Source organism: Gallinula chloropus (assembly GCF_964237585.1).
Source record: "Gallinula chloropus genome assembly, chromosome: 3".
NCBI classification, from domain to species: domain Eukaryota; kingdom Metazoa; phylum Chordata; class Aves; order Gruiformes; family Rallidae; genus Gallinula; species Gallinula chloropus.
Window position 1 is genome coordinate 8,723,791 of NC_140087.1, and position 11,823 is coordinate 8,735,613.

At 38.7% G+C, this 11,823-nt stretch overlaps 1 protein-coding gene across 1 annotated transcript; it reads left to right on the plus strand.

The window, feature by feature from the left end:
• Nucleotides 1–5,358: 5,358 nt before the first annotated feature.
• On the plus strand, nt 5,359–11,023 carry HS3ST5 (heparan sulfate-glucosamine 3-sulfotransferase 5; the record flags this gene model as incomplete). Its single annotated transcript, XM_084261923.1, has 2 exons — nt 5,359–5,471; nt 10,093–11,023. Exons 1-2 carry the CDS (start codon nt 5,365–5,367, stop codon nt 11,021–11,023), a joined length of 1,038 nt encoding a protein of 345 aa, XP_084118049.1. The 5' UTR covers nt 5,359–5,364.
• Nucleotides 11,024–11,823: the final 800 nt, after the last annotated feature.

Here is an 11,823-nt window from a genome sequence, read left to right on the forward strand (position 1 = left end):
GAATGGCCACCAGGATGATCAAAAGACTGAGAAGCCTGCCATATTAGGAAAGGCTGAAAGAACTGTGTTTGTTTCCTGACAACTTAGAGGGTGTCTACAAAGAAGATGGAAACTCCCTTTTTACAAGGAACCACATGAAAAAGACAGGGGATAAATGGATCCAAGTTACTCCTTGTCAGAATCCAATCAGACACAAGAGGAACATTTTTCACAGTGAAAACCATCAGTCATCAGAATAATAGGAAGTGATGATCTCCCAACTTTGGACACTTCCTAAGTTCAGCTGGATGTAGTACAGGGACATCTTGTCTAGACAGCACTTTTGTCCAGATAGAGCTTTTGCAAAGAAAGGTTGGACCAGATGGTCCCTAAGGTCCCTTCCAACCGGATATTCTATGATTCTATGATCATGAGCTGATGAGCTGATGCACATAATTTGAAGGATAAATTCCCTCCTTTCCCAAATGCCATGTGATTTCCTACCCCAGAAAAAGTTTAAGTGCTTGATTTGTATGAATTTTACTCACCATGACAAATGTAAGAAGCTGTAGTTAACATTCAGGAAAGGTAATACAAAATCAAGGGAAATGGAAACGTGCCAAGTGAACCGTTCCCTGACTTGTTTTCTCAGTCACTGTATTTAAATCCTACATAAACTCAAAAGAGCTTTTTGCAAAGTATGAAGAAAACATTTGTTGGTCAACAGATGACCCCTGCTGGTGTGCAAAATCAAAAAAAAATCTATGGCAACTAATTGAGAAATTCAATTTAAAACACACCTCTTATTAATTATTTTTTCCACCTTCCATTGTGCATATTTGCCTGTGGTTTGTATTTCACTTTGATTAATCACATCACTCCATCAAGACTGTATCTCTTCAGTCTGTTTACCAAAGGATTATCTGTTTCCTCCCTTTCTTACACTTCTTTCCATAATTAACCACATGTTATTCATTAATCAATAGCATCTTCTCATCACTGCTCCATGTGTCCAAAAATTTCCCTCTGATCATTTTCAGATAACTTCCTGGTGATCTTCTTGTCTCATTGCCTGGAATAGGTGATTATAGCAACAGCTTCTATTTTCAGTGCTTGTGCACAACTTGGGCTGTTACAAATTCAGATTTTTATCACTAATACTGACATTATTGGTTTGGTTTGGTGGTTTGGGTTGGATTTTTTCTGTTTTCTCCTGCTCATTTGGCTTTGAACTAACTTGAACCTAAAAGTAACTTTTACATATACATTTAAAATTCACAGTATTTGCCAAGCACGTGCAATAACTTTCTTTATCTATGATCACTTCTTGTCAGGAATAGTCCATTTGTTTTTCAATTGGTATTATCACCACAGTTTTACATAGCTGTACTGTCTTCTCTTCACAATTCACTCAACCATCCCAGTCCTCTCACCAGCAGGGACAGCAACATAGGGAATGGATTTGGAGGAGGGATGCATATCAATACACTGATAAGGCTACTTTCTAGTGCAAAATGAAGCTTCTTTATTTAATTTTACCATGTCAATCTAACAAGTTTGATCAGCAATGAGTCTGAAATCTCAAACTATATTTAATGAAATCACAATTATATTTAATTTTCTTCTCTACATAATGTTACACACACTTCCATTTCTAGAAATTACACATGCCACGTTGTGAGCTGTTTGTGGTGCTCTTTGTGTAACATGACTCCCCAGGAAGGGACTTTCCTCCTATGGATATTTAACTAGATTGTTAAAGATAGAAATGTCTGGTGTAAGCCCACTGGAGATGTTCAGTAGTATATTGCCACCTCTTTTGGTAGGATGTTTCACGTTCATCATCCAGCCACGAAGAGATTTCTGCCTGTGGCTTTCCCAACCCTCCTCCTACTGGTCAGTAGCTTCTGTGCCAGTTCAGCTGTCGTCCCTAACAGAGAGCAACATTTTTAAAATAACACACTTATTCGCCTCAAATAACTGCTAAAATCTTGTCACTTCAGATTACATTTTATTTTGCCTTCCAGCTTCTTGTTGGGTTTAAAAGTATACTCTCCTTAAAAAAAAACCCAAAACCCAAAAAATTTTGTGCAGCTTGTAACATGTCCCAGAATTTTCATTTCTTCCTCTTCATTTCTTTCTTTCCACTTCGCTTAAGTGTTGCCATGTTAGTCTCCAGCAACATTTCTGCCTTAGGGACCTTCACCTTAATCACATTCTGGTTGTATTAACTCTGAGGTTTAAATAGAAGTGTTCATTCACTTTTCTCCTCTGTCACATTGAGCTATCTCAGTGCATCCATTGCAAAACATAAACATTTCTGAAGTTATTATTTCTCTACATTTGATTCTTTTTAATAAAAAAAAAAAACCCTAATATCTGAGGAAAGTCTTACAGAGGTTGTTACTTCTTTGGAATAAAACTCTTTCCATGGATCTTATTTAAGATGCTTAAAGTGCTAACAAAAAGTGAGACAAGCAAATAAATAATGTTGTATTTGCATTTCTAGTGGGCGTTTAGTACTTTTTATTCTGTGGAAAAGTCTCCTGTACTTAGTTACATGCAAACACAGAGCAAATGGAACTGGTTTGGAAGTTTTTCTTTGGTTGGGTTGAGAGGTTTTTTTTATTTGAATCTTACATTACTCAAAAAATGAAGTTTTAGTGAAACCTGCAGGTAGGACTTAACTGTGGCCCGATGGCTTGTGGAAGGGAGGACACATGGATGGCACTTCAGTTTCATGTACAGCACGCTGCATATGTACATATTTTCTGAGAGATGAAGTTCAGAACCAATTGTTGGAACACTGAAGTGTACTTTCAATTAGACACAGCAGCACTGAAGGATGTAAAACTGGAAACCTAGGAAAACTTGCTATCATCAGCATCAGCAGCATGTCCTTTTCTTTTCTCTTTTTAATTAAATAATTTAATTTAAAGAATTAGTAGCAGTAGCATATCTAGATAAAGATACAGTATCTGTGTATTTTTCTTTATTAAGCTTCATCTATGGATTTTCTGCCTTACTTAATGCCTAGAATTCCTCATTTATATGTCATTTGTATGTTTATATTTCAATGTTAAGAAAGGTGTACTACAAAGAAAGCAGAAGTTCATCATGTTGTTAAGGCACTAAATAGGAATTCAGACCTTTCATGGTCTGAATCCCACTGGTGCTACAGGTTTTCTCCGTGACCTTGTGCAAATCACTTAATCTCTCTGTACCTCTCATTTATTTTTTAAAGGGTGATAATACTACTTCTGCCTCTGTATTTACATTGCAAACGCCTTTTACTCTGTGTTTGATATTATTCTTGTTGCAAAAAGGATCTTATCTGAGACTTCTTATTATACAGTTGCTTTTATCTATGTAAAAAGCAATATATTCTGTACAATAGGTTATCCTGTATGAGAAGTTATGCTGAGCTATGATATGGCTGTATAAGGAGTTAATATTATTATTAGCACACTTGAAGTGTGTTAGAGACTCAGACTGAGAGCTTCAACGTTGCATGGGTCTTTTATCAGGAGATGATGGGCTGGTCTTACAAAAGCTTTCTATGCAGCAATAAAATAAATATGCTTGGGACTGACTATTCCACCATCCTTGAAGACAACCAGTACAAAGTGATCTGCATCCACACCATCAAAGTCACCCAGCACTTAGGCTAGCAGGCTACATGCATTCTGTCTATTGTGAATGGTTCCTGCCTTGCAGTAGCCCCCAAACTCTATTCTGGAGTTTTGTGAGAGATATCTGGGGTAAAAAATTGACAGTATAGGCAGGACAATGAAACATTTTCAGGTTCTGTTTAACAGTTGTCAGTCAAGCCTTGCACTCTCACTACCCATTCTTCTTCAGTATACAGTTAAATGATTATAACAATCTCTCCTACTCTTGCTTGATGCAAGTCCTAAGGCTGGAAAAGAAGAAAGTGAGCTGCAAAAAAGGAGCTTTACTAGTGGTAAAACTTGACATCAAAAATTGTTTCTAAGTCTGGTCAAATTTTGGGAAAAAAATGCAGTTTCTGTTGAAACCACTCTTTAAATACTCCCTGGTTGAGGGAGTGAGAATATGGATGAGGAAGTCAGGTGAATCCAGTTTATATTTGTGGGGTTTATGTCAAAAGGATCTATTTGGTGAAGAATTCATTTGGTAGATAGACAATATGGCTTTACATCCCTTGAGACAGTGAGAGGATTTGAACTTCATTCTCCCATATATTTATGCTAAAGCCCAGGATTGATACAGAGTGAAGAGCCATGTCACCTTTGGCTGTGCTCTGAAAGCAGGGCAGGTCTTTCTCCTCACTTCTTACAAGAATGTATTAGGCGTGCATCTCTGAGTCTCCTAAACAAGTCTGCCCTGAACACAAACCTAATGCCTAGGGCAGAGTAATACTAAAGATAGTTTTACTCAGTACTTCCTTCTACTTTACCTAGAGACCTCCTGGTTATTCTGGTTCAATCTTCTTGGCACAGGATAACATTGTTTGACTCATGCTTGCCTCATATTGAAAGTATTGAAGCAAAGCTCATTTATGAGCTTTAGATGGTATCTGGTATACACCAGAAAAGGAAAATTATGCTTTGGTGTTGCTGAAATCTGAGTATATGGGCATGCTTAGTTCATGGATACCAGTCTGTGTCCCATCAAGTCTTGAGATGACAGCCAAGGCTGGTGTCAGACAGATGAAGTGCTTAAGGGTTTCTCCACAGAGCAGCCCAAGTCCAGCACAAAGAGAGTTGTTAATCTGGGCTGGTGTCAGAAAATGGCCTTTGTGCCCACCTCAGCCACATGCTTCTCAGATCTGTCATCAGGGGCTTGCTGGTTAGATTTCTCTTCAGCTTGTGCTCTGTTAATACTAGAGACTCAATAATCGTGCTCTTGTACATTGTGTGCACAGGACCTGCAAGCCGAACTCCTGGTTACCAATGCCCCACTTCGCAGCAAAGCATTCAAACCTCTGTTGAAATCTAGCCCAGGCTGATTCTGAAGGGCTTAAATTCTAAACATACTTACCTAACAAGAGATCCTGTATAAGCCTCTACACAGTCAAGACCCACAGTATGGCTATTGGGCAGCTGTAGTAATGGTGGATGCAGCTGAACTAGCACTTCCAGAATTATCACCATATTCCAGATACATTGCCTATCTGCCCCTGTGTGGGACTGAAAGACAGTACCAAAAAAACTCCCAACCCTCCCCCCCTGCAAAAAAACCCCAGTTTTAACCACTTATTTTGCAGTTTGTAAAAGTTTGCAAGTGTAGCTTAATCACTTGCAACGACTGATTACACATTACCCTGCATATTGCTTTCTGATGAGTGTTTTATGTGTTCTTCTCTCTGCAGACTGAAGAAGTCCTGAAGATTGATGGAGGGCCATGCTATTCAAACAGCAGGTGTTGCTGAGACAGAAGCTCTTGGTACTAGGCAGCCTTGCTATTGGAAGTCTCCTATATCTAGTTGCCAGAGTTGGGAGCTTGGATAGGTAAGTCATTAAATAACTGTTCTCTCAATTAAAAATGGGCTCAGAATTTCTCAGTTTTTACTTACAAGGGGTGATGTCTGTTTTTTTGTGGTTTTTTTTTTAATTTCCACTCATGTATAGAAAGACAGAAGAACTGTGTATTCTAGTACTGGTTTTCACTTTTCTTCCCTCCTCCCCTTTGGACAACAGAGTAGGAAAAAATTCACAGGTCATCCCTGTCAAAGTATTGCTGTCTGTCCATTTGTAATCCAAGCACATTGGCACTTGTTTCCAGAGAAGAAATAAAACAGCATCCAGTAAAAATGTCATTACAGTAGCTCATTTCTGTCTGTGTGCATCTGTGTGTTGACCTCTAGTTCCAGCAAACCAGTTACGATGTATTTATATATCGTCTTTCTAAATTTATGAGCAAGCAATTAATGTGCTACAGTGGTAGTTAAAATTAAGTATGTGCCTGCAGAGTAGCTCGTCAAGTTTTGAATACTATTTTACTTGAAAGATTGCTTCAGGGTTTGAGAATTTTAACTATGTTAATTAGCCAGTATTTTCTGGAGTTGAATGTGCTAAATAAGTGGAGTTTCTCTGCAAGTGATTTTCTGGAGAACAGTAGAAAATCCATCAGAGGAAATCAAAGAGTATTTGGCACTTTTGACCAGGCTGAGTTTTGACTGGTATTGACACTGCTGTTTCTGTTACCTTCAAAATGCCCTGGGATTACTCCAGCAGTTACTTCACAAAGAGGGGATAAAAAAGCCCTGTTTTGAAAAAATGTATTAAACAAGACTTAGAGATTTCCAGAAGCTTGCCAGTGGTAGACAGCTTGCCAGTGCTATTGCTCTAATAGTCCTCTCATTCTAAATGATGGAAGATGTTCATTGAGTTCAAAATCGTGTCACAATGCTGTGTGAATATGCAGAGCATAGAAAGTGAATTGAAAATAGAGCTCCCTAGTGTCCATTGCTAGGTAATGTCGAGCTCCATCTGAGGTCTCTGGGTGCCTGCTTCAGCTACCTAAATACACTTCAGAAGAAGAGGAGGACCATATACTAGGTAGGAGCAAGTGCATTGCAAAGTAACCCCCAGAATTTATATCTACTTTCCCATGGTGATCAAAGCATCTATGATCCTTCAGAGGTGAAAATTTCACTGGGACTAATGTGATTCTGTAAATGGAGGCAGAATTCCTTACTGGTCTCCACAAAAAGTCTATTTTATGCTCAGAGGTATTAAATCTAATTAACCTTATGCTATTATATATGCTTGCACTTCTACAGAATTTACCGATGGCTATAAAATTATCTTGCCACAGTATTTGACTCACTGACCTCCTGTGGCAGTGAATTCTACTGGTTTCACATATAATGTTGCCAATGGCAGTAAAATTCAGTTTTATTCTCTTGCATTACCCAATGTGAAAAATACCAAACTGCTAAATTGCAGCCCTTCACTTGGACTTGTTATGAAACAGAGAGACAAAGAACCACTAGAAAGCAAGAGACAGATGCATTAACAGGAAATGTTACACCTTAGCACTAAGGTACAATCCAAACTTGTTGAATTTGTCAATAAAAGGACACTGAGTGGCTTCACTAGACTTAGGAATAACTAATTGATCAGGAAAAAAATCAGATTCTTTCACGCTTAATTTATGCTGATCCAATTTGAACAAGAGGACTGGGGATGACCCGCATTTAATAGCCTCAGATTAGGCTCTTAAATAGGAGTGTTTTGAGTTTTCTTAGACCTGAAGAGAAATTACCACTAGTTTGTCTGATTCCATGAGTCATAAACTACATGAGCTGTGCACTTCCCTCCAGGGGAGGCAGATCCTGAGTGCCTGGAGCTACTTCGCACCTGGAAGCTCAAACAGATTCTGTGCCTGGAGGTTATGAGAAGATTTGGACCAGTCTTTGAGTTGCTCCCGGCTTTCTTGTTGGCAGCACTGGGGGCCTCTGCACCTGGTTTCAGTGCTCTGAAATGCTCTTGCTGGGACCAGGATGATAATCTTTTGTCACTGTGACACAAACATTAGAAGCCCATCAGCAAGCATTCTGCATCAGGAGAGACAGTGCTGCTACTTGTCATTAAGACTGCCTGGATTGTACTTTAGCTGTTTTGAAATTAGCTAAAAACATAGTTTCCTGAGATTAATTGTTCTGTGGTGGGTTTTCTCAAGAAGAATATTTGTGGAGTTTTACTGCCGCAATTTGAGAAATTGCCTGTTTTAGGAGAGCAACTTCAGTGACGTAATAAATGTCATCCACTCTTTCTTTGCAAAGGACTTTTATTTTAATGGAAAAAATGACTCAGAGAATCAAAAGTATTAGCATGTTGCGATATAACAGCAAATAGTTACATCTGGGGATTCAACTACCAAGATCTGACAGCCTGCCTAATAGCACCACTGCCAAGATCTTTTAAACGATATTTTTTATTGTTTAGAGAGAGGAGAAGAAAGGGGAAAGAGTAAAAAATCTGAAATGTAAAGTGTTGAGGAAGGACTTTTTACAACACCCAATCTTTTCCCTTAGGCTAGAGGATATCTTGAATATTTATTTACTTTGAAAGGAAGCCACCCTGCTTGACAAGCTGTTGTGTTACACTGAAGGCAGTGCTAACTGTCTTTTTGAGCAGAGGAGATAAAATTAGTTGAGATGGGTCTGGAACTGCTGTTGTGGAATCCTTTTTGCTTGAAAACAAATAACAAATACACAGAAGGAGAGGGAAGAGAAGAACAGAGATAGCAAATGCAGCTTCTGTTTTTTATACTTTTAGCTGCCATCTTGCTACTGCAGAGAGACTGTTTTACCAGCCACACCACAATCTGACCAAATTATGCCACTGGAAAGCCAAGACATTGATTTTTGCTTCTTCTGTGTTGGTTGTTTGGTTGGTTAGTTGGTTGCTTGCTTGCTATGGGTTGTTGGGGTTTTTTTAATTATTATTAGCAGTTTTGCATCAGTGTTGCAATGCTTCAGTCATGCAACCAAGTCAAGCTCTTACTCAGTAGATGGCAGAGAGTGAAGGAAAAGACAACAGTAGAAACTTGAGAAAAGAAGTAACAACAGGAACTCACTTCTCATCATGTTTTCTAATTAGTCTGCAAGACTTAGCTGGAGTTCATGTGAACTCAGCAATGTCATCTGGGTTGTTTCCCTGGCTCTGTCTGGACAGGCTATATCTCTCAGCATCTGGATAATCAAGAAAACAGCTAGGGGGTCAGCCAGGGGGATCAAACTTACTTTGTCCCAACCATCCATTGTCCTAGCATCAGTGTCAAATTAGAGACCCCAACAAGCAGTGATGGATGGAAAAGCCATAAAGAAATAAATAATTCTGTCCTGAAAGCAGGGTTTGAATAATATACAGTAAATGAGTGAGGGGCCACATGCTGAGAAACTAGAGTAAATACTGAATACCTAAACAGCTATTAATGAGCATTGCCCATCTGGTATACTGGCTGAGGCAGGGGTCTTGTGAAAAATAATAGCATGTGGCCATGTAATTTAAAAACCGTATCATAATATATACATGCACAGCGAGCTCATATTAAAATTGCCTAGGCAACCTTTGTTCTTACATATCCTTAATTTTGGAGAGCATGGCTCTGCAAAATTATTAATAATGTTTTTCTGTAGGACTTTGGAAGCTCTCCTTGCACACCAATTTCATCTTCAGTGCAATATTGGCCTATATAATAACCAAAGCACTGATTATGGAGTGGAGGTGAGAGCTTATTCAAGGTTCTGTAGTAGGAAAACTTTAAACTTCTTCTTACTGAATCATTTCTTGCATTCAGTGACAGCAAACACGAGAAGGAAGCATTAGAAAAGTGGAAAATAGGTGAAATAATTGCAGGTGAATACAAAAGAATAGCACAAAAACACAAGGGCAGAAGAAGAAACAGTAAGGCACAAAATGAGTTTCAGTGGGTGGATGGATACTTAAGTGAAAAAAAAATCATTGATGTAATAATGCAATAAATGCATTTTAAAAAGCTTTTCTCCTCTTCTTTCTGTGATTTGCTAATCATATCATGCCCGATTCAGAACCTTGGTTTTTCTGATTCCAGGAAAACACCACACACTGTCTAAACAGGAGAGAAAACACTGAAACATGACACAGAGAGAGCTGTTTTTCATCCCTTTTGGTCCTCAGCACTAGAAAGGCCAACTGTGGATCAGCAGCTAATAAAGTCAACTCAATGGGAAACACAGGAAATAATTCAGGCTAGAAGTGTTGGGAAAAGATGACTTAAATGAATTGCATTTTCAGATCAAAATGGCCAAATATAATTCACCTTAGAATATTTTTAAAACTGCCAAAACAACCAGTAATGGGAGGTGAGGCAAAAGTCATGAATCTCCAAGAACAGTAATCATAGTGCCTTTGCTTGAAAAGAGCAAAAGGATGAAGTTAGGAGTTACTCAGCCAAATCACAGCAAAATAAATAATCAAACTATTTCCAGACAATTTAATCACTGGCAGAATATATTAGAAGTTGAAATATGTGCACGTCAAACCACATTGTGAAAGGTTTCCATGAGCATGGCTGCCTTAGGCAGAAAACTTGCCTTAAGAGATACCCTCTTCTTAAAACTACCTCTTATCTTGCTTGCAGATTGCAGCCCCTTTGCCCCATCGATGGTCGATTTGGCCCCCGTGGCCAGGACGAAATCCCGCTGCGAGCTCTGCAGTTCAAGCGAGGGCTGCTCCACGAGTTCCGGAAGGGAAATGCCACCAAGGAACAAATACGACTGCACAATCTGGTTCAGCAGCTTCCCAAGGCCATTATCATTGGTGTACGGAAAGGAGGCACCCGAGCACTGCTCGAGATGCTGAACCTTCACCCCGCCGTGGTCAAAGCTTCTCAAGAGATTCACTTCTTTGACAATGATGAGAACTATGCCAAGGGGATTGAGTGGTACCGGAAAAAAATGCCTTTTTCTTACCCTCATCAAATAACAATTGAGAAAAGCCCCGCGTATTTTATCACCGAGGAAGTACCTGAAAGGATTTACAAAATGAACTCATCTATCAAATTATTGATCATTGTCAGGGAACCTACCACAAGAGCTATTTCTGATTACACTCAGGTGCTGGAAGGTAAGGAAAGAAAGAACAAAACTTACTACAAATTTGAGAAGCTGGCCATTGATCCTAATACCTGCGAAGTGAACACTAAGTATAAGGCAGTGAGAACCAGCATCTACACAAAACATCTCGAGAGGTGGTTAAAATACTTCCCTATCGAGCAGTTTCATATCGTGGATGGAGACCGGCTCATCACAGAACCACTGCCAGAACTCCAGCTGGTCGAGAAGTTCCTAAATCTTCCTCCGAGGATAAGTCAGTACAATTTATACTTCAATGCCACCAGAGGGTTTTACTGCTTGCGATTTAACATTGTCTTTAACAAGTGCCTGGCGGGTAGCAAGGGACGCATCCATCCAGAGGTGGATACCTCTGTCATTACCAAATTGCGCAAGTTCTTTCATCCTTTTAATCAAAAATTTTACCAGATCACTGGGAGGACATTTAACTGGCCCTAAATTAAACTTCCTACAACACTTGCTGTTGCACCTGAGACATGCAATAAATGTCTCTGCTAAAATATGCACTTTTCATAGACATGGCTATCAAAGTAACTTTTTTCATGCATAAGTGTACATATGCAGTGTGTGACCAAATATACGGTGGGATCAATTTTTTCTACAGAATAGTAACTAACATAAATTTACTGTCAGCATAGTTGCATCTTTTAAAATATAATAATAAAGGGAAAGGAGGTATTTAGGGACATAAAGTCAGACACCGTTAAAAGGGTCAGTGTTCCTCTCGCTTAGTTAAGTGTTTCTGTGACATACTTATTGATCTAAGAAGAACATCATTTTATGCCATAAAAATTCATGTCAGAAGTCTGTGAAGCTGTGAGAAAGCATAATCTTCAGGCTATATTTGGTATGTATATTGCTAAAGGAATACTGACACTTTAAACACGGTGCTGAATTTTTACAATGAGAGTGGATAGTACTATTTTCTTATTATTTGAAATTAATATCTTATTTCATACAAACTACATTGTTTCAGAGTTCTTGTGGTGAGTTTGCACTATTGTTTTATTGTATGGACCATAGTGTCACTTGTAGCATGTCAATCATGTGTCAAAAAAAGGTCAGATAATTTTTTCTTCTATGCTTGTGTGTCGACAAAGCTAAACATCATGTACATAGTGTACAATGTTTGTAAATACTGGTTTCACACTAAGTAATTCTATTTTGTAAACTGAATATGGCTATTTAATTTATTGTGAAAATTAAATTTATTGTGGTATTTAAAAACGGAATGGATT